This window comes from Chondrus crispus, genomic scaffold (genome assembly GCF_000350225.1).
Source record: "Chondrus crispus Stackhouse genomic scaffold, scaffold_166, whole genome shotgun sequence".
Taxonomy (NCBI): Eukaryota; Rhodophyta; class Florideophyceae; order Gigartinales; family Gigartinaceae; genus Chondrus; species Chondrus crispus.
In genome coordinates this window covers 103,870-125,786 of record NW_005179033.1, presented here as the reverse complement: position 1 = coordinate 125,786, position 21,917 = coordinate 103,870, and the positions used below count along the sequence as shown (strand labels likewise).

Here is a 21,917-nt window from a genome sequence, read left to right as displayed (position 1 = left end):
AGAAGTAATGTCCGGGCGAGTGCGGGTGGAAAGGAATAGCAAGCATCCCAGTAATTCTTGATAAGTTGCACAGTCCTCGTGTACCCCTCCACCTTCAGAGATATCCTTGAGCGCTCCCGAACACATAGGAGTCGCAACAGGCTTGCAGTTTAACATACCAAACCGATGTAGCACTTGTCTGATGTGGTGTTGCTGCGACAACCACGCGCCCTCAGAGTCTCGTCCAAACAGAACACCCAAAAACGACCTGAGTGAACCCAAATCTTTAACATCCAGATGTCTCATGAGGTCCTGCTTCACACATTGAGCGTCATTCATTCTCAGACTAAGAAGTATGATGTCATCTACATACAGCAACAGCCAAACACTTCCACGACAGTAGACGCAATCATCAGAGAGCTATTTCTCAGAACCCATCGCCTTCATGACCGATTCCCACTTGTCATGCCAAAGTCTTGGTGCCTGCTTAAGCCCGTAGAGCCCCCTTCGAAGCTTGAGGGCTTGACCTTTCTTACACAGCGAAAGCCCTTCGGGACATTTCACGTACACATCGCTGTCAATCTTGCCATGGAGGAAGGCAGTCTTGATATCCATTTGCTCGATCATGTACCCCCTCTTGACTGCAACTGCAAGACAAGTGCGAATAGTCGTAAAGTCTATCACTGGTGAGAAAGTTGGATCTACGTTCCCTTGAAGGAAACCTCGAACTACAAGTCTTGCTTTGTGCCTAATAACTCTTCCGCTCTCGTCGTACTTGCGGATAAAAACAAATCTTGTTGACAAAGGCCTCACCCCCTCTGGAGTAGCAACAATTTCCCAAGTCTCGTGCTGCCTCAATGATTTCAACTCCGAATCAATTGCAGTTTTCCAATCTTCAGAGTCGCTCTGCGATAGAGCTTCCCGGACAGTCGAAGGATCCGGCATCCTAGCTTCGACTGCCAAAAATGCTCTTGCCACACTGGCTGAACCGGGGGTGTAGTAGGAAGTCTGCCGTCGTTCACGTCGTGGATACCTAGACCCTGAGGACTCCCCTTCATCTTGCTCGGCATCCTCTGTCTCGTGACTGTTATCCATGAGTGGAGGAACATACGTGATGGCATCCTGGATGTTCGGGTCAATAGGATGCTCTTGTTCGTGTATCTGATGGACTTCTCTGTTAGGACAAGGGTTCTCATGTAGCGTAGACAGACGCGTTCTATCCACCGAGGTAGTCTGGATTGGGGTATGTGTGACCTTCGAAGCCTCGGAATTCTCATCAGGTAGCAACAACGGTGCAGTATTAGCGTCCTGGCTCAACGCTTGTGCAGGATACTTGTCCTCCACGATGGTCACACCTCTCGATATGACAGCAACATTGCGAGAAGGTATCCAAAGCTTATACTGGCTGTTTTCGAAACAGCCGATAACAATCCCGAGTTGCGACTTTGAATCCAACTTCGTTCGAAGTTCCTTGGGGATATGATACCAACCTAAGCATCCAAAGACTCTGATGTAGGCAACGTTAGGTTTCTCACCCGTCATAAGCTCGTGCGATGTCACTCATAGATTCCTGGGACAAGAGAATTGATTACGGATCTTTGCTGCATGCACAACGGCTTCAGCCCAGAAAGCCTTGGGCAGCGATGCATGTTCCATCATCGTCCGTGAACATTCGACAATAGTGCGGTTGGTCCGCTCAGCAAGTCCGTTCTGATTGGGGGAGTAGGGGGGCGAGGTGGTGTGCTCGATGCCGTTCTCTTCCAGGGAGGGCCTCAGAGCAACATACTCTCCTCCGTTGTCGCTGTGGACTCTCTTGACAGTGCACCCAAACTTCCTTTCCATCCACACATGATGCAACTTGAACTGTACAGTAACATCACTCTTGCGTGCTATGGGAACAATGTTGATGAAACCTGTGTAATCGTCAATGAAAGAAACAAAGTAGCGCGCACCTGAAAAAGATGCCACCGACATTGGTCCACACACATCTGTGTGTATGACTGCACCACGCTTTTTCGAACGCGATTTGTTGGGACACAGAGTCTGGCGAGTCTGTTTACCCTTCATGCAACTACCACAGGAGGCCTTCTTGTTTCCCTGCAACGTTAGACTCATTCCAGACACACCCCCGCTCCTTAGCAACTGTTTGATACTTGCATTGCTCGCATGACCAAGTCTGGCATGCCAAAGCCTCATTGCAGAACTTCCAGATCCCGACGAACCTCCTTGAGGGCTGTCATCGTTGTCGTCATCCCATGGCCAATGGGACAAAGCGACTGACGCCGATGAGTATCCTGGGTACACAACTTTTGCGGAAACTCTGTATACGCCTTGATAACGGTGACCTTGAAACTGCGTCACACCGTCGTGCGTTCCATTACATTTGTCACGCCCAAAGTTGATGATGTAACCATGAGCACAAAGCTCCGAGCAAGAAATGAGATTGGATTGCAGCTGAGGAACGTACAGTACCCCATCAAGGACTGGGAAACGTTCGTATTTGTCTCGGGGACCGCTAACAGTTGTACGTAGAGTAACTGTGCCGCTATGGGTAGCAAAGACCCTGTTTCCGTCGCCAATGATAATCCCCCGACGAGCAATCGGCTGACAGTCACGGATCCATTCCCTACAGGACACCATGTGGGTGGACGCCCCTGAGTCCAATAGATATACGTGCTCATCATCTTGAACTCCCAAGGATGCGATCTCGTCTGCTGGACAGCTCATAACTTTCGTGTGTTTGCTAGTAGAGCCTAAGGGGCATTCTGTCGCCATGTCATCAAAGCTAATCCGCTCAGCGTGCTCCTGGTCTCTATTATTCAGCTCTGACAGATTTGGGACGGTTTCCTGACCGTTTGACACATCATCCATGCCTTCGTCATTCTTGGATTCATCTTGACGTGCCAAGAGCAATTGAGCTTGCTGCGCTCTTCCAATTTCGCTCTCCAGGCGTTCTCCCGTTTCACCAGCGAAGGAAACATTCCTTCGAGTCTTTCCATCCAATAAACGACAGTTGCGTGCAAGATGTTCAACCTTACCGCACTCAAAGCATCGACGTTTCTCTGCTTTACCGCCGTAGTTCCTCCTTCCAACGTATGTAGTATTTGAACTTCCTGTTGCCGCCAAGGCTTGACCTTCATCCCCAGAACGAACTGCCTTCGGGTCCCCAGACCTCAGGAGATGTTCCTCGTACTCCTGCAATAGACTGGCTGTCGCTGTCTGCCAATCTAACTTCTCTTGGATTGTCTGTAATGAAGCAATCACGTGTCCAAACGGTGACTTGTTCTTATCACCGAAAGAGGCAAGAACCATAGCCACCTGCAAGTCCTCTCCAATGTCACTCTTCATAGCCGCAAGGCGATTGAAGATCTCTTCAAAGGAGTCGATTTAATCTTGCATGGGCTGCCCACAGTAGCTCATGTGCGCAAGCTTGGACTGGAGCTGGACCTTGGTTGCAGTGTTCGATACTGCATAGCGTTCTCGAAGACGTACCCACATGCGGTATGGATTGTCCTTGGCACTCAAGCACAAGCGCAGGGGTCGATCACCCATTCCCTGGATCAGGATTGCGCGTGCAGTCGCCACATTCTTCTTCAGCTCTTCCGTCAGCTCGGCTCCGGCTCCCAATACATCCGACTGAATCACATGAAGCACTTCCTTGGCTTCAAGTGCCGCCTCGGTCCTCGCCTCCCACAGATGGAAGTCCTCACCGGGCTTCCCATAGTACCTGTAAACCTTTTTGCTATCTTCCATAGCAGTAACTCGAACGCTTCCGTAGAATTAATAAACGTACTTTTAACGCACGTCCTGTAGTCGCACGGCGTGGTGTGAAAAACTCAATGCAAGCTGTCGCTGCAGAGAGCACAAACGGCGTAAAATAGCACCAAAAAGATAAGAAGGGTAAGAGAGCGAGCGTGGGCTGGGCTCATAACCCTTTGCAGGGGGTGAATGAATGGATGTAAGTCGGGAGAAGTTCGTCGATGGGGTCTGGTAACACCATAGACCGGACTTTACTTGAGTCGATCAAGGTAGAACTTATGTAGACTAAGAGTACGATGGTAAACCTACCGAAAGCCAAAGTACAAATCAGTGTGCAGGACGACAACATGGTAGGCGCAGATCCTGAAACACAAACACACAGTACGAAAGAAGGACAACATCAAAATACTAGATATTAAGTCACTTAGCGGACACATCACTCCGCTCAATAGCACCAATTCAGGGGCTACCACGATATGGCACATCAGTATGGTCTTACGAAGCACAATTCAGCACCTCATGTACGATAGCGCAACGTATAGCAGCGAGCGCGCGCCCATTACACATCAACACGGCTAGCCCCGTACTCGATCCCCAGCACCGCGTAAAAGTCCGCCTGGCCAAAGCTCGACGGTCGCCCCGTATTCCATGCCCGCTTGCTCCCGGTCGACGAGCCGCGCCAGCTACTCTGCTGCCGGTTCCACCCGCTCCACTTAAGGGGTATCCGGCAGTCATCAAAGGACTAGCCATGGCGCACCCCATGACGCCGGTGCCGACCCATCCGACGCGAGTTTGTTGCGGCGATGCAGGCATATGGGAGGGATAGTGAAGATCAAGGTGTAGATTGCGGGGCGAGGAAAGATGTGCTGTGGAAAAAGCATGCAGATCTATCCTCTACTGCATTTTATATTTTGAAGCACGGGGCCTTTGTAGAGTCGACGACGGCCTGGGTTGTCCTCGTGGGGGCATATGAACTGGCCTTTGCGATGTATAGCATGCGGACCTGCATCTCGGACAAGGGAGTGTCCCTCAAGGCCGAGTCGGTGAGGGCGTCCATGAAATCGACTGAGAAATCGGTGTCCTCCTTGGAAAACTCGTAGACGGCGTTGATGCAGTCCTCGTCGTAGTAATCAACCATGAGCTTGGTCATCTTGCGGAACTCCTTGGCCATGAGCCTGTTGCGATTAACGCCGGCGAAGACTATGCCCATGAGGTACTTGGCGTCGGACTCGATGCCGCAAACGATGGCGTCCAAGTTGAGGCAAATACAGCCGGCAATAGCCCTGACGGCCCTCGAGTGGTTCAACAAAGCAAGTACGGGGAAGGAATGGCCGACTTGCTGGGAAAGATAGTCGCCGATAGCGGGCCAGCTCTTTGGGATCTTCTTGGTGGCGGCGATGTCGAAAGAGATGGCGGCGGGGAGATGTCTGAGCATGACGAAATTGGAGAGAAAGGTATCGCCGCGTGGGGGAGTTTGGTCGCATTCTTGTAAATAGCCGTCGGGATTGGTGACAGCATGCTTGCCCTCGGTCCAGCCGCTAAGCTCGAGCAACTGAGCGCCCTCCTCGATAGCTGCTTGCTCCATGTCTGTACCCAAGGCGCTCATAAAAGTGGTGAGGCAGCCGGGGGCCAAATCTCCATGACGCCATCGGAATTTGAGACGACGCCAATGAGGGCCTTGACGAGGAGCAAAAGGGTGTGGTATTTGAAAAGGGCATGCAAGAGTGGAACACAAGATGATTAAAATGGTCGTGATGGTGATGGCGAGAAAATCTCACCATCACTACCATTCTCATCATCGCCTGCAGTAGAGTCGTTGCCTCCGATATAGTCTTCTTCGCGTGTAAAATCATCCCCATCGCTCACATGGCAGACTTCCCCTCTCGCCTTCCACATGTGATTCGCCAATGCCTTCTTCAGCTGCAGGTGTTGGTTTACGTCTTCCCAGCCATCTACAAACTCGCGCCAGTAAGCTGCTGCCTCGGCGCGGTCTGTCGGCCTCCAATTCAGGTGGACTTCCGTAGGCAGGCCAGTCTCGTCCTCGGTCAGGCGGGCCTTTTCCGTACTCTTGTATTGCTCTCGGCGTTCCTCCACTACCACATTATGGATCGCGACACATGCTAAAACTATATTGTTCATATCACTTTTTCGCCACAGCCGATTTGGTCGGTACAATATTTGCTACCGCTTGAATAAAACTCCAAAAACCCTTTCGACAGCTTTGCGAGCTCCCTCTTGCTGCTTGGCAAACATCTTCTCTTTCTTTGATCGTGGTCGTGGAATCGTGGACACGAAAAATCGGAACCTAGGATAAATACTATCAGCGAGGAAGTAGTACCATTTCAATTTAAATCCGCCAACGTCTGTTTCAGGCGTGTCGGCGGCCACTTTCCGGATCTTAAATTGTTAAACAATGGGGAGGCGTTCATTATCTGAATGTCGTTCTTCGCCCCGGGTGCTCCACAATTCACGTGTCAAATACGAAGATAATCGTCGCATACTACCTCCATACGATTGAGGGTTTTGCGTTCCTTGCCCTTGTGTCGTCCCTGCCAAGCAACAGGACATCCGTCCCAAGTCCAGCTTGCACAATCGACGCAACCTATAGCGCCTGGAAACCCCATAGCAGCATACTCTGCTTCTATTTTTATAATTTCATCCGTAGTTGGAAGGCGCAGATACTCTTTTCCAAACCCCTTCACAATCGCGGCAGAAAACCGTTATAAGTTTTCTAGAAGAGTTGATTCCGCCAACCTCATAAGCGGTATTTCGCTTTTCGCGCTGTTGCCGCTTGCTAGCATGCGCAGGGCTGCGATGAGCTTCTGATCTGTAGACGTTCCCTGCTTGCCCACCGCGTCAGCCTTCTGTGCAAACCATGGATCAACCTCTGGCAGCACCGCGCGAATGTGCTCGTATATATCCATAGAAACGCGATGAGTGCCACGAAACTCTTCTGCAGTGAAGAGAGACCTGCTTCCTGCACTATCCCGCGACAAAAACCAGTCTTCATTTGTTTGCCTTTCAAAGCGATGGCGGTGGCGATCTCTGTTCATCGCCTTTCCCATTCTTGATCCTCCAAACTTACCTCCGGATCGCATGCGCTCTCTGTGCTGCCGAGCGACCAGAGCGCCAGCGACAGCAGCAGCAGATAGAGAAAGCATGAAATATGCCGCGATGGCATCATCGGAATCGGTTCCAGAGTCCATAATTAGAATTGAAAGCGTGGTGTACTTGCCGAGTTGATAATTCCCAAACAGGAGCCTACATATTATGGAGAGCGGGCAAGTGACGAGCAAAAGTTGCCGCTAATTGTGGAACAGACGCGTGCAGTAGCTTGCTTCTTTGCGCCAAATGTATTTCTACGACATACTTGTAGCCTAATTGGGGTGACCCTGAATATGAATAGATGTATTGTGTTACAGGCGCGGTGGGGGTCATCTCTGAATCACCACCTCCCCCAAAGCGCGGCTTGATTAAAAGATAGTAGATCCAATTACCGGAGGACAACTGTCTGCTTTTTGCGATTTTGGGCAAGGCGCGGTGGGGTCACCCTAACCAACCACCTTTTGGTTGCGAGGAATGAACATCTCTGAAACGTTTGGAATAATTCAGCAAAATATTTCAAGGCTTCATATCTTTCCGACTCCAGCTCTCTGTACCGCAGAAGAGGAAACGTCTTCACGCGGCTACATTCTTTGTCCAGTGTTGGCTCAACGCATCCGGCATCTTGAGTAAAAAAGTTGGAGGGGCTTACGGTACGTGTTTACTAGTGTCTATCCGACCAAGCGTTATCATAACATACAAATTCGCGAATGTTATTTCTTTTCAACTATGCTGGCCACGGTTTCAATTTTTCTATGGTACCCTTCCCCAATGGCTCAAATTGAAACACGTTTTATGAATATTAAAATTAAAACTGCTTCCAGCCCACCCATTCTCTTTGTTTCTGTCTCTGTGGTAAAAGGGAGTGCCCCCTGGCCAGGAGACAGGTGGGGAGGTATGTGCACAGTATATGTAGTAGCAATATCGGACAGAGCTGTAAGGAAAGGAACGTAGCGGAAGATCGTAGAAAGGATGAGCTATAGCGATATCCAACAGTCGCCGCGATCTGACGTGTAGTGAGGTGAATGGAAGCGGGAAAAGTGTTGAGGAAGCAGAGGCCGTGGTGTTTGAGCGTGCTTGGAGATGATGAGCAGAAGAGGCCTTGGTGTTGGAGCGTGGTGTAAGGGGGGTGCTTGAGTAGCAGAGGCCTTGGTGTTGAAGCGTGCTGTAAGGAGGGTGCTTGACAGTCGCCGTAAAGTTGAAAATCTTGGAAAGCGTTGAAAGTTTAACTCGCGATCACTTGTGTTGAGCATCGGTGCGCAGCAGGATGCGCCACGGGACCATAACCTGAGGTAAAAGGGAGTGCCCCCTGGCCAGGAGACAGGTGGGGAGGGATGTGCACAGTGTATGTAGTAGCGATATCGAACAGAGCTGTAAGGAAAGGAACGTAGCCGAGTGCTTCCGCCGTACCCGTCCGCGCAGGGCGCGAGCGCGTTGGCGTGAAGCGGAGGAGGCGGGTGCGGCGACGGAGGGAACTCGACGGACAACGATGTCTTCTTCTTCTTCGTCATCGCGTGTGTGTGTGTGTGTGTGTGTGGGTGACTGTTGCCGCTGCACGACCCCGTGATTCTCCCCGTCCTACCCCCCCTTCTGTCCCTGCATATGCGGCGAGCGCCGCCCTGCCTATCACCTCCGTTCAATTCAAGTCGTCTTCGACCTTACCCTCCACTTCTCCCTTTGCCGTGGCTCGCCCCCTCCAGCTGCCACGTGTCCCAGCCCGCCCCGATTCTTCCTCTATCCTGACTCTCGAGGCTGCCCGTGCGGCACTAGCCGCACCTACTTCAGTCTCGAGTGCAACGCTCGCCGCGGCCCACTCCCTCGTCCGCACCGTGGGCAAACCGCTTCGTCTCGACCCTCGTACTGGAGAGCCTGTTGCTCCTCCCCCCGCCGTCACCGCCTACGCCATCGCTCCAGATGCCAACGTCGCAGCCTTCGCTTCCTTCACTGCTGGGCAATCTGCTGTGCGCCGTGGCGCCCACCTTGCTGGTGCCGTTCTCCCTCCCCACGTCCTTGTCCCCGGAGTGGCCGGTTGACATACGTCTACTTTCTAGAATCCCACACTACTCTCTTCGCCCGCATCCTCGCAAACCTCCGCCTCATCTATGCAGACCTAACCATCCACTCTGCTCCCCTACCTCCTACCGCTTCCACACTCGACTGTTTCGCCGCCGCTGGTGTTGCATGCCGCCTACGCCGTGAGGCCCTTCGCCTCCTCGACCGTCGAACCCCAACCTCCGTGCCCCTAGTGTCTATTATCCCACCAGGATTAATTAATCCTTTTCCAGCACCATGCTGGACGGTAAACGGCTGGATTTGAGAGCAAATGGACACCGGTAATCGATTCAGCGCCCTTTTTATTAGCTTGGAGGCGATGGGCGCCTTTTACATCGAGCTATCATAACCTCCACTGGCAAAAAGGGCCACCACGCCAAGCTCAAGGTCACGCTGCGCTCGACCATGTCGTCTCTGGCAAAACAGCAGATTGGGGCGCGAGTACACGCCAGGGCGTACCTTGCCTTGGGAGAAGCGGAGTCTAAACGATTCTACGGGTCTCTTTACAAGGAGACCCTGGTGTCAGGGGGGGTGCTGAGGGTGGAAAAGAAGGCCGGAAAAGGGAGGGTGAGCATCTTCCTCAAAGTGAGATGGGATTCTCTGGCCGGTCAGCGGGACAGGCGCATCAGTGTGCGCAGTGTCACGCTCGGGGATCCTCTCCTGGTCACTCCCGCACCGCAGCAGCAGCATCAGAGCAGCCCAGCGAACCCTGCGCCCCGTCAAGCTGAGCAAGGGCGAAGCGCTGGGCAGACGGGCAGTGGTGCTTACAGTACCCCTGAGCAAAACGAATCACCCACTCCAGAGCCGCCACTGCAAACCCAGACCACCTACGACGCGCATGGAGTATTGTGGCGTCAGAAAGAGGTTTTAGAGCCGGTTGGGGGCGCGGTGCCGCGTCGAAGTTGGGAAATGAGAAGCGTAGGAGGGCAATCAATTGTTGAAGGCGGTGACTCCGGATCCTCGTCGACGCGGCGCCCACTCGACTTTTTTATGGCGGCACTGCCGCACCCCCATCTGCTCAAGATAGTGCAGTGGACGTCGGAGGTGCTGCAGGACAAAGGGAAGCAGGCGGTGAGTACAGGGGAGCTGCTGAAATTATTTGGGATTCTCATCTTGGGAACAAGATACTCCTTCGGGAAGCGGAGGGAGCTGTGGGCTGTCAATGCGAGGAACCGCTTGCTCTCCGCTCCATGCTTTGGCAGCACGACTGGCATGCCCCGCAACAGGTTTGAGGACATCTGGTCCTCCCTGGTGTTCAGCCAGCAGGGCGAGCGCACAGCGGATGAGCTGTCCGAGAAGCACCGCTGGAGACTAGTTGATGACTTCGTTGAGGCCATCAACCACCATCGGGCCGCAAACTTCGTGCCGTCCGACCTCATCTGCGTTGACGAGAGCATGAGCCGGTGGTATGGGCAGAGCGGGCACTGGATTGAGCACGGGCTTCCACATTATGTGGCGATAGACCGCAAGCCGGAGAACGGCTGCGAAGTCCAAAACTCTGCGTGCGGAAGGAGTGGCGTGATGATGCAATTGCAGCTGGTGACGACGGCCGAGCACGAGGAGGAGCGTCGAAGTGAGCGAGAGGAGGGGCTGGGCCACGGCACTGTTGTGCTGGACAGACTGCTGCGCCCCTGGCTTGGTGCCGGAGCACGCATTGTTTGTGCTGACTCGTACTTTGCGAGCTACGAGGCGACAGCTCATCTGCGGTCACGAGGTCTGCACTTCATCGGCGTGGTCAAGACGGCGACGAGGAAGTTCCCCATGCGCCTGCTGAAGGCGAAGCCAGTAGCAAACAGGGGACGCTGGCTGTCGTTCGCACATGAGGACGAAAACGGTGACGTGGCGGAGATGGCTTTGGTCTGGGTCGACGGCGAGCGGCGGTACTTTATCTCGTCCGCGTCCAGCGCTGCTGCAGGCGCCCCGTACGAGCGCAGTCGCTGGCGCCAGACTGAGGCCGGCCCAGCACGGGTTGCGCTCACGGTCGAGCAGCCACAGTGCGCTGAGGTCTACTATTCCGCCTGTGCGAGCATTGATCCGCATAACCGCTGTCGACAGGACGACCTAAGGCTGGAGCGAACATACGTGACGCACGACTGGTCTATGAGGGTAGGCATGTCTCTTCTGGGCATGGTTATCGTCGACGCATGGCTGCTGCACACGGGCTCGAGGGGGCCGCTGCGAACTATGCTACAGAACGAATTCTATGAGCAGCTGGCGTTGGAGCTGGTAGACAACAACTACGACGTTGTCGGGCTGCGCACTCGCGCGTCAGTTGGTGAAGGCGCGACTGCCTTGACCCCGACGTCAGGCCTCGGCCCGCACGCAACGCCCACGAAGAAGAGGAAGAAGACACGCAACGGCACGGAGACGTCGGCGCGGGCGCAGAAGAATTGCGTTGTATGCGGCAAGAGGACGACGCGAGTGTGCTCGCAGTGCCGTAAAGAGAGCTCAAAAGAGGTCTTCATATGCGACTCGTCCAAGGGAAGGATATGCTTCACATCCCACGTGCTTTCTACGCACTCCTTCGAGTCGTAAAGCAACATAAAGGGGCCTAAGCCGGGGCTTTTAGTACTTGCCAGCACCTCTCCACCAACTGTTCCATGAGGATTAATTAATCCAAAACCGAGGATTAATTAATCCAAATCGCTGGGATAATAGACACTAGCGGTCCGTCAAGCTCTGGCACTCGTGCTCCAGGCTCACGCTCGTGCTACCACCCCCACCCCGGCGACCCGCCCTACTAAACGTGGCCTATCTACTCGTGTGGCTCACCGCGACCCTTCCCGCCCCGTGGCCGCTCTTGCTTCGCCGTTGCCAGCCTCCGCCCCAGTGGCGGCTCTTGCCGTCCCCCAAGTCTCTGTAGCGGCATCTACACGGACTCCGACTTCTACTTCACCTACTGCTGCTCCACCCCCTCTGCCTTCTGGCCATCATGCTGGTCGGCCTCCCGCTCTGCCATCTGTGATGTCTGCTCCCAGTGTCCTCACCGTTGCTCCCAACTTCCCCAAAGCGGCTCCCATTCCTGCATCCACCGTCTCTGCTCAACCACCTCCGCCCTCGGCACTTACCCCCGCTCCTTTCGATTTGCTCCGGCCTCCTCCCCCCTCCCCTCCTGCCTTCTCTCACAGTCCTTTATTCCATCCCTCGTCTCCGAATACAGTCCCCCCTTCCTCCGCCGGTCCTCGTCCTGCCACCGTCGGCCCCTCGACAGCCCCCAATGCCTTTCGCAAACGTGCCCTCTCCATCTCCGCGACACTTCCGCCAGCCCGCCGTCTCTGTAGCCCCACCTTCTCTCCCGTCGCGGTCCCGCTCCGACACCCCCCATCATCACAGTGAGTCAACCATCCCTTTCCTCCGCCGCAATGCCCCCGTCCCAGTTACCCGCTCACAGCCCGCCCTCCACCTTCTCCCCCCCTCTCTCTCCCTTCCGTTCGAGATCTCCTTCTCTGCCCGTTTCGCGCCTCCCAAGTGTATTCTTCTATCCCTTCCCCGTGCCTGCATAGCCTAACCCTTCTACTCATCAAGCTCGTTCGTGCTGCTGCCGCCACCTGGGACCCCGCTGACACCCACAAGGCTTTCCTTCATCTCTACATCCTTCCTGTCGCTGTCCTTCGCCGCTCCTTCCGCGGCGAACCTGGCTGGCGCTCCCGCAAAGCTCAACAAAATGCCCTTCGCCAACGCATCCGTCGAACTTCTTCTGGCCTTGCTTGGCCTGCGTTATGGCATGAAGCTCTCCACGCTCACTAAGCTGATGTTGAATGGCAGGACCGACACGCCCGGCGCCACACGGCTTCCGCTTGCCCCCGCCGCCGCATTGGTCGCGCCATGCGGCTCGCTTCTGACGCACAGTACAGCCGTGTCATGAGAGCCCTCACCGACAAGCCTCTTGCTGATCTCCGCTCCCCTGCCACCCGCAACGCTTTGGCTGCCCTTCACCGCTCCCCGGCAGCCCCGATACAAGCGCTCCCGCAGATGGACCTCCCCCGGCGGCAGACATCACGGAAGCTCAAGTCCTTCGCGCGGCACGATCTTTGAATCCCACCTCCGCCGCCGGCCCCGACCGCCTCTCACCACGCCTCCTCCAACTTCTCGCTCGAACATCCGTCAGCCCGGAGGCGGGCGTCACCGGTCTCTCTGCCTTAACTCGCTTGGTTCAACGACTTGCCTCTGGCGATCTGCCTGACCGTACTGTACCACTTCTCGCTCCTTCTACCCTTATTCCCCTCCAGCCACGCCCGGACAAGATCCGCCCCATCGCCGTTGGCCAGGCGCTTCGCCGGCTTGTCACCAAAGTGCTGCTGCCTGCCGCTATAGATGACACACGCCACCGGCTCTCTCCCGAACGGCTCGCAAATGGCGTGCCATCTGGCATGGATGCCATTGTTCATGATTGCCGCATGCTCATGCGGCGCCATGGTCGAGACCCCAACTACGTCCTTGTTTCCGTTGACGCCCGCAACGCATTCAATACGTTCTCCCGCCAAGCCATGCTGCATCGTGCACCTCTTCAGACGCCGACCCTATCACGATTTCTAAACCTAATATATGGCCACGCTGTCCCTGATCTTGTCCTGCCATCGTCGCCTCCAATTCTAATGCTCAGCCAAGAGGGTACGCAGCAGGGCGATCCTGCCAGCATGCTCATATTTTCTCTCGCCATCCAACCCCTCATCCGCCGTCTCAGCCGCGAGTGCAACCTCGCCCTCACCGGATGGTACGCTGATGATGAAACCCTCATAGGCACAATTGCTGAAGTCACCAAGGCACTCCGAATTCTTCGAAATTCTGGCCCTGCTGCCGGTTTCCATGTAAATATTTCCAAGTGTCGTGCGTTCTGGCCATCGTCCTCCCCCGCCAATCTCTCCCCACTTCTCGATGTCTTCCCTGTTCAGATCCCTTCTGAAGGTGGACTGGTTCTCCTTGGCGCCCCCCTCGGCTCTGACGCCTTCATCAAGAATTATCTACAGAACAAGATTCAATGTTGCACCGACGCGCTTCGTTCTCTTCAGGATATTCAGGACGCCCGCATTCGGTTTCATCTCCATCGCATCACCGGCTCTGTGTGTCGGGTGGAACATACGTTCCGCTTGACCCCCCCGATCTTGTCCCTCCCGCTTGCTGTGCGCTTTGACGAACTCCAACGCGCCACATACTCTCGCCTGAACGACGTTCCCTTCTCGGCATCTATTTCTACTCAAATTGGCTTACCTCTTCGTATGGAAGGTCATGGCTTCACTCCGCTATCCCCGTTTGTGCATGCGTCCTACGCCGCCAGCCTTCTAGAGGCCGCCGCGATCCGCGTTAAAGGTCCCGCTAACCCCTCGGTGCCCTTCTACCGCGGCATGGCACGCCGCCATCTCGTCCGAGTGCTGGCGTCCATCAACCCGGAAATACGCACTTGCGGCGTGCTATTAGCGCACTCCCCCCTCGGCCCATTCGAGCCTGACGCCCTCCTGGACAGACCTGAACGCGTACACACGACATTATTTCAGGCTCTCCATGGCGCCTTCTCAAGGATGTACTGGGAAAAGTCTGCATGGGATCGCCTCCCCAGCCCCTCCGACCACACACCCGTCTCCGTACGCCGCCGAGCGCGCTACAACTCCCTGTGCGCGCCAGGCGCCGCTTCCTTCTTGTGTGCTCATCCCGCCCTTACATCACGCGTCTCCAATGAGGTGTGGTCATGTATGCTCCGCCGTCATCTTGACTCTCCGGTCTACGATGACTCCATCCAGCTCCTACTCTGCTCTCATTGTCGCCGTCCCATGGATATACGCGGTGACCATGCCGCCATGTGCAAGCATGGCTTCAGTACTGTGCATCGTCACAACACGGTGCGGAATACTCTGGCACGACATGCTTTCCGCGCCGCAGGATTGAGCTGTGATATGGAAGTCCCTTTTCTCATCCGTGGCACGGCTCACCGCCCCGCCGATCTCCTCGTTCAGCCCGCTCCGCCTCCTGCAGGAGCTCTGCCAGACCTTCCTACGGCTTACGATGTCACTGTCCGGAGCCCCTACCGCGTGGGGGCCCTCATCCCGGCTGCTCGCTGTATAGTCGGCGCCGCCGAAGTGGCGGATGCTGACAAGCTAAGCACGCACGCTCGCATCATCCGCTCCGCTCTACATCTACAAGCCGACGCCTCGCTCCCTCTTCTGGACTGGCACTTTGTGCCTCTTGCGTTCGACACCCTGGGCGCTCCCAGCGCCCGCTCTACATCTGTCCTCGAGTCCCTCTCCCATCAAATTGCCATCCGCACCGGTACCACATTTGGTACTGCAAAGTCTCGTCTCTCTCAGCGTCTTAGTTATGCCATATGGTCAAGCGTTGCCTCAGCCACCCTCGCCCGCATGCCTTATCATGGCGCGGCCTTATCTTGTCCCGCTCAAGTGTGAGTCCTTGAAGCCTGCCCTATGATATGGCATCGCCCCCCCTTGATTAGTGAAAAAAAATGTCGCACGTAGCGGAAGATCGTAGAAAGGATGAGCTTTAGCGATATCCAACAGTCTCAACTGACGCGCACTGGTGTTTTTCGATCGTCACACAGCCTCTCATGATTGTTGGTGAATCAGAATGCCAGCAATGTTCAAAACATTTCTCCAATTGCCCGTGAAAAGAATTGCAGCAAGATGGCTTTATTTGAAACAGAAATTTTCGAGTCAAAGATTACTCAGGAGATCAATGCTGTCCGATAGACGCAATAAAGCCGCCGCCGCAGCCATTGGAACAGCGGTAGTGACGTTCATGGAATCAATGTTGAGTGCTGGTGTATTCGCTGTGTATTCGTGACCATCCTTCAGCTTCTTTTGCTCTTTACGCGCTTGATGTTTTTCGTCTCTTTGTCGAATCTTCGTCAATCTTTCAGCGGCCTTTTGTGGAGTACGAATCTGCAATCTTCCTCGCGTTTCTGTTGTGCTTCATGCTTTGCCTTTTGAGATTCGGCCTTTTCTAAAGCGCGCATTTTTGTAGCATTTTCTTTGTCTTTTGCTTCGTCAGCAGCCTTACGAATTTCGTCCTTCTCTATTTGCACGGCTTCGTCCGCAGTGACATACTCAGCCCTCTTACCACAAAATGCTATTGCGAAAGACCCATTTCCGTATGACTTTCCTCGCGGTACTGGTTTTATACCCATCAGGACATTGTTACCCGTTTTGCCTTGTTTTGAAAGTCATGGTCAATTTATGTAAATCAGCAGGCGCGGGGAGCCCAGACGCCAAAATGTCTCTACCTTTGAGGAGTTTTTCTTCGTCATTATGGCGTGTTTTAGGAACAGGCCGAAAATCGTAACGCTTATTGCCTCCTGAGCTTACACGTGACTCAACGCGGTCACCCTTATCGAAGTTTTTCAGAAAACAAAAGTCCATAGGCAACCCAATCTCAGAGAAAGACGTTCTCACAATCTCATTAGAAATAGAGGCATGGCCGGTGGTACCAAGCTTCAGCTTAAAACCCATGCTGTGTGTATTAACGAGGTAATTTCTAATTAATGAGTCTCGGGTTCGCCGAGCTGTAGTCTGAAATATTTTGCCCACAAGTCTGTGCACACGCCTGCAGAAAGTGTGTCGTATTGGCAGGTAGTATTTCGACTTCAATATTATGGCTGAATCACAACTCAATCCATTCCATTCCTTTTCTTGAGGCATGCCCGTCCAAGAACATCAGTACTTGTTTTTCGTGTGGTACGAACTTACGAATGTAGCAATTAAAGTGCTGGAAAAAGACAGGTAGTATTTCCATATTCATGGAACCCTTTTCAGTACAACGGATGACCGTGTCACTCAGCATCCATCTAGGAGACACAAGCCAGTGTACATTCCAATTCTCCCGTGTGAAGCTGCTTTTGTCCAGAGGCTTTAACCAGCTCTGCATTACGTTTTTCCTGTAGCTATGAAAAATGGTGGGATCAATTTTGCCGAATGCCAAAGTAACTATCGTTGCCGTAACATGTTTACCGGAGCTCTTTTGTGTCGCTGTGAATCCCCCATGGTTCGTTTTCGAGGATCCAAAAATTTCTCCATCTCACCAAACTCTCCGTCAATATGTGTCTCGTCCATATTCTAAATTAAGTCTGGATCATCAAGAATTCCAGGGTGACGCCGTTCTACCACACGTGCCAACAACAGTAATGTCGCACACCCTGATGGTCAACATTGGCGCAGGAGCGCTTTTTGCATTGCGAGACGTGGCCACGCGATGAAGTGTCCTATTAACGCCTTCAGGTACAGGTAGAAATTGCTTATGTTTCTGTATAACGTACCTTAATTTCATTAACACTTTGCTCGGCGTTGTCTACGTGTAAATTCTATCCTGCACAACGGGCCCGAATTCCTTCTTCTTTGCCAAACTTATTGTCCTCCGGCCTGGTTCCGTCCACCAAGGTAGCTTCTAGCTCGACGAGTTCCAATACTGAAATGGAGTCCTCCTCGTCGATATCCCAACTAACCTCAGGCTTGGGAGGTAGACACCTTGCGCCGAGGGTGAGGCCTTATAGTTCTTCTGCACGGGCGTGTGATGACCTGGAATTATTGACTGTATGTGAATTTAATACCACTAAGATAGAAAGTAGTCACACAACTAGATTCCTATTTAGAAGTAGCGTAAAAATAAAAAATTTACTCTTTTATTTATTCAGTGGGAGCTATCCTTAAGAGGATGATAGCTATACCTCTTTATTGATAAACAGTACTGCGTTAATATCAAAGAAGAAGTCGGGAGACCACTCTCGTAGCGATTCCAAAACGTTGATGAATTCCAAGAAAAGTTGGGTTTTTTTCTTCTACAAAGAAAACTATTCAACGTTAAGTCTAGACTGTCGCAAAAATTAAATGAAAAGAGGGAACAATAAAGGTTTAACCGGCAGGACCGGGCGCATGAAAGGAATCGCGCTTTTTATTGTTGTGGCTTCTTTTCGTTCTTGCTTATCTTGGCAGCTAGTCTGCCTCGACTCCCTCTGTATTCATACTACTCCCATCCTCCTTGATTCTCTCTCCATGTTATGTTTTGCACCATCACAAAATCCATGTAGGGGAGGATGCACTCTTCTTTGATATCTGAAACTATTAAATGCTACCGTCTCGTGCATTTTAATAATTTGGTTGCGATGCATTTATTTACTACAGTAAAATGTCACCGTCAAATGCTTTTTTCGCACATATGGGCTCTCTTCATGACCTTGTCGAACGACCGATACCTTGGTGTAAAACGTCTCTACGAGACCAATAAAGATCCAGGCATTATTACTACAGTACAGTACATGGAATGCCAGCACGTGACATGTATGTGTAGACTCTACAACGCGTACACTATTTCCATACAGTAATATCTCCTTATTTGTAACAGCCAGTATTTGCAACCACCTCTTTTTGTAACCAAAAGCGGTCCACCAAGTTGGGAGAAGCCACATTTTAATCAAAAACCATGTTGTTCCATTTTCTATTAATGCAACCTGTTTAATGGCTTCTTACATATATTTTGCCTGCACTGAGAGCAATAAACCGTCCAAAATCTCTGGTAGTGAACCGTTGAACAGTAGAAATGCTGCAAACCCCGCTGTCAACTGTTAAAAACTGTGTGAAAAAACAAAAATTACCTCCTTTTCCGACAAAATGGTGCCTCTTCCCGGCACGAAAAAGCAACTTAGAGTGCTTGCAATTGCGAAGTGCATCGTCGAGTCCACTTGTGATGATAATGCTGCGTTTTGCGTACAGAGCGCAATGCACAGAGAACAGTAACGCTGCAGGAATCCGAAGCTCTACAGCAGAGCGCCATTGATGAGTTTTTGAAATAAATATGAGACATTCCAAACGATTGGTCAGGAACGCAGGGTATGATACAATTTTTCTTTCTGCAACCCCCCTTTTGTGGCAACCAGATCTGTCCACCAAGCGGTTGCAAATAAAGAGAGACTGCTGTAGGGGTGAAACTCCACAGGAAACAGCGCGATAGTTGGTCAGACGGAGGCCCTTTCCATTTACACTAGGATGTAAGGTATATTACTGCTCGGCCACCGCCCTGTCTTTAAATAAAGTTTCTCCATTTCGATAGTCATTATTGAATAAATCATTTAGAGCATCTCCACCGGTTGGTGTTTTTTGGGTCTAATGATCTATGGCCCATGAATTTTAGACCCATTCGGCAATTTCGTCTCCACTCGTTCAAATTTTTTTGGGTCTATCCCTATCTAAAAATATGGTGGGTCTATCGCAGGATCTATTCAGACCATGAAATAGACCCTGGGATAGACCCGATCTATTCCCGACGTTGCACACGTGCCAGAAAATTCTTGGCATATCTGGTCCGGCCTTGAGCGCCACCGTCGCCACCGTCGCCCCATCTCTCTCCACTTTCCCATGGGTCATTTTGGTTCCGGCCACTTTCATGTACTACCCAAACCGCACATTGCCGCTGACAACTCTTTTGCGACGAAAAGAGCGCGCGAAGGCCTCGCGTATTTCACAACCGCACGCATGGACATTTATGTAATCATCCATGACAGAGGTATGCACACCACTTCCGCCCTTTCTTTTGTCTAACATTTATCTCCTATTTCTACTGTGTGTCGGTCATGGGCAGGGGAAAGTCATGGACATCTGTGGAGGACGTTATTACGTGCAAGGCGTATATTGAAGTGTCTGAAAACGCGCGAACTGGATCGGGGCAGAGGAAAGAAACCTTCCAGGCGCAGATCGAAGAGCGGTACAACGCTTTGATCACAATAAATTCTGAGCACGGGGATGGTCTGCTGCCTCTACAACCTCGGTCTGGGTGCTCAATCAGACAAAGATTTAAGGACGCCAAAGCGGCATGTTTAAAATTGGAGGCAAACATGAGAAGGATTAAGGCGGCGATGACTGGAAATGTATTGGATTCAGGTCGAAGGAGAGTTGCCACAGCTATGTACAATGGCGAGGTAAGTTCCGCGGCAGCCATGTACTTGTACTGTTCCCCAGATCCCGACGAGCCGGCTAGACCTTTCCCATTTCCTGAAGCGTGGAAATTTTTGTCGAGCAAGAGACTTTGGCTATCTATCAATGAAGTGACAACAAAAGCCGAAAAGCGTAGAGAAGCTCAAAAGAAGCGAGCAGAAGCTGCTGCGGCAATGTATGATGAGGGAGGAGACACGGCAGAGGTCTCAGGAAACAGGAGCATCCGCGGTTCAAGTACCAGACGCCATTGCGCGCCCGACTGGCGTCAAAAAGACAAAGAATATGAGCAATGCACTACGCGTGAAAAGGGAGGCCAACAAAAAGCTGGATTTTCTTGGAATGGTGCAACAAAGGAAGGCGGTAGTGGCAGAACAGGCATTGGTACTGGCCAAGCTGAGAGAACGACGTGAATTTTTTTCTAGCGAAGGGATGAGCGCGCAGGCCAGGTCGAAGTACCTACGCCTTACAGAGAAAAAATGCTCGACGATTTGGAGAAGGACTTGGAAGAAGAGGTAAGAAATGAGCCGACGGAAGGGGGTTATGATGGGGAGGAGTGTACGTCTGCACAAACATTAATAGGAAATGGAGGAGAATCTATCTCACCCTGTGATGAGGACCTGTTTTCAACTGGGAGAAATCAATTCAACATGTCTCGGGGTTACAATGGTATGCTTCGGGGCATGCGTATGAATGAAATTCTGAATGCAACATCTGCAGACAGCGGTCACTGAGGGTGAGCTCATATTTGATACATGCTAGCTTACGATCTCCCAATGTTTGCAATTAAAGCTTTTCCAAGTTATACATATTTAATGTGACTTGTCCTGCTGTCCTGTCGTATCGTCGCAACCCTTCCCAACTGGGATGGATGTTGAGGGGGCACGTGTCAAAACAGCCGACATTGTGACGAAGAGCGATGAATCAGGGGCGAAGAGGGAGGATGTTGCAGTCAGTACACATTCGGAACCAGTGGTCAAGGTGCCGGCAACGAGCATTGTGAGGAAGAGCAGTGAATAAAAAACATGGAAGAAACATGAGAATGCCACGGCAAAGCTGATAACGGAGGCCGAGGCGCCGGCGACACTCTTCAGAGTCTCGTCAGTGCTCCGCCCACTCCTGTTTCACGCCTCCAGCCCCCAAACACACACACACACACCTTCCACACCTTGACCCCTGCCTTCCTCACACTTTCCCCCTTACCAGTGCAATCCCGAGGGCAGTTAACAGCTGCTCCTTCGGCGTGGTCAATATCCCCTCTTTTTGTGTTCCTTGCACGTTTCGAGAAAGGACAAGAGGGGCTGATACTTCCGAGATACCTTCTCGGTTATCTTGATGTTGCCGGGGTCAATGAAATAGTCGAGCAAAAGAACGAAGTTCACGGACCACGACCAATACCGGGAGCGGTACTCAAACATGCGCAAAAGTGGTGTGGCATGGCTGTCGCACTACAGTATTATACTGCAGGAGTCTTGCCGGATTCCATCGCAGACCTACCCCCGTGCTATGCCAATGTCGCTCTCGTGTTCCGCATCCTCCACATATGTACGCCCACCGCAGTAGACCGGATCAGAATTATACATGAGTGAGACACGAAAGGAACTGGACCCCAAACCCTTATTTCCACAATCCACGTCAACTCGGTCTCCATGAACGCTATCAAAAGAACGTACATTTTCAATGGCCTCGACCGCACAGTTAAAGCAACCACACGAGCACGTACACACGTACACAAAGCCTGGTCAAACTACCCCCACAGCAAAACCATACTCAGGTGTCACCCACTCCCTCCGCGACACCGGGCGTTATACTTGAAGAAAGCGATCACAAAGCGACCGCATATCTTAGACTAGCGAATGCATCTCCTTTATTGACAGACATTAAAAGCAGGGTAGCGGATTAAGACCGCGCACAGATGCGCACGGCCTCATCGCATACCCCCCACTAGCATGGCTGCGCCCTTCCCCGTGCCACGTGAATGAGGGCGTAAAGCAGCAGCGAGTAAGTGTGGGGGGGCAGGGCTTGGCATGGCAACGCCCGAGCATACGCACTCAGAGCCGGCGATATATGTGCACGAGCGGCGTGCGAATACTGAGATGAATA

At 52.5% G+C, this 21,917-nt stretch overlaps 3 protein-coding genes across 3 annotated transcripts; all 3 read right to left on the bottom strand.

Annotated features, from left to right (window-relative positions):
* Window positions 1-4,642: 4,642 nt before the first annotated feature.
* On the bottom strand, window positions 4,643-5,173 carry CHC_T00002975001 (hypothetical protein). The gene has a single exon (XM_005714033.1). It carries the CDS (start codon window positions 5,171-5,173, stop codon window positions 4,643-4,645), a length of 531 nt encoding a protein of 176 aa, XP_005714090.1.
* A 103-nt stretch (window positions 5,174-5,276) lies between these two features.
* Window positions 5,277-5,387, bottom strand: CHC_T00002974001 (hypothetical protein). The gene has a single exon (XM_005714032.1). The coding sequence runs from the start codon at window positions 5,385-5,387 to the stop codon at window positions 5,277-5,279; it is 111 nt and encodes a 36-aa protein (XP_005714089.1).
* Window positions 5,388-6,999: 1,612 nt separating this feature from the next.
* CHC_T00002973001 (hypothetical protein) lies at window positions 7,000-7,176 on the bottom strand. The gene has a single exon (XM_005714031.1). The coding sequence runs from the start codon at window positions 7,174-7,176 to the stop codon at window positions 7,000-7,002; it is 177 nt and encodes a 58-aa protein (XP_005714088.1).
* Between the last annotated feature and the right edge of the window lie 14,741 nt (window positions 7,177-21,917).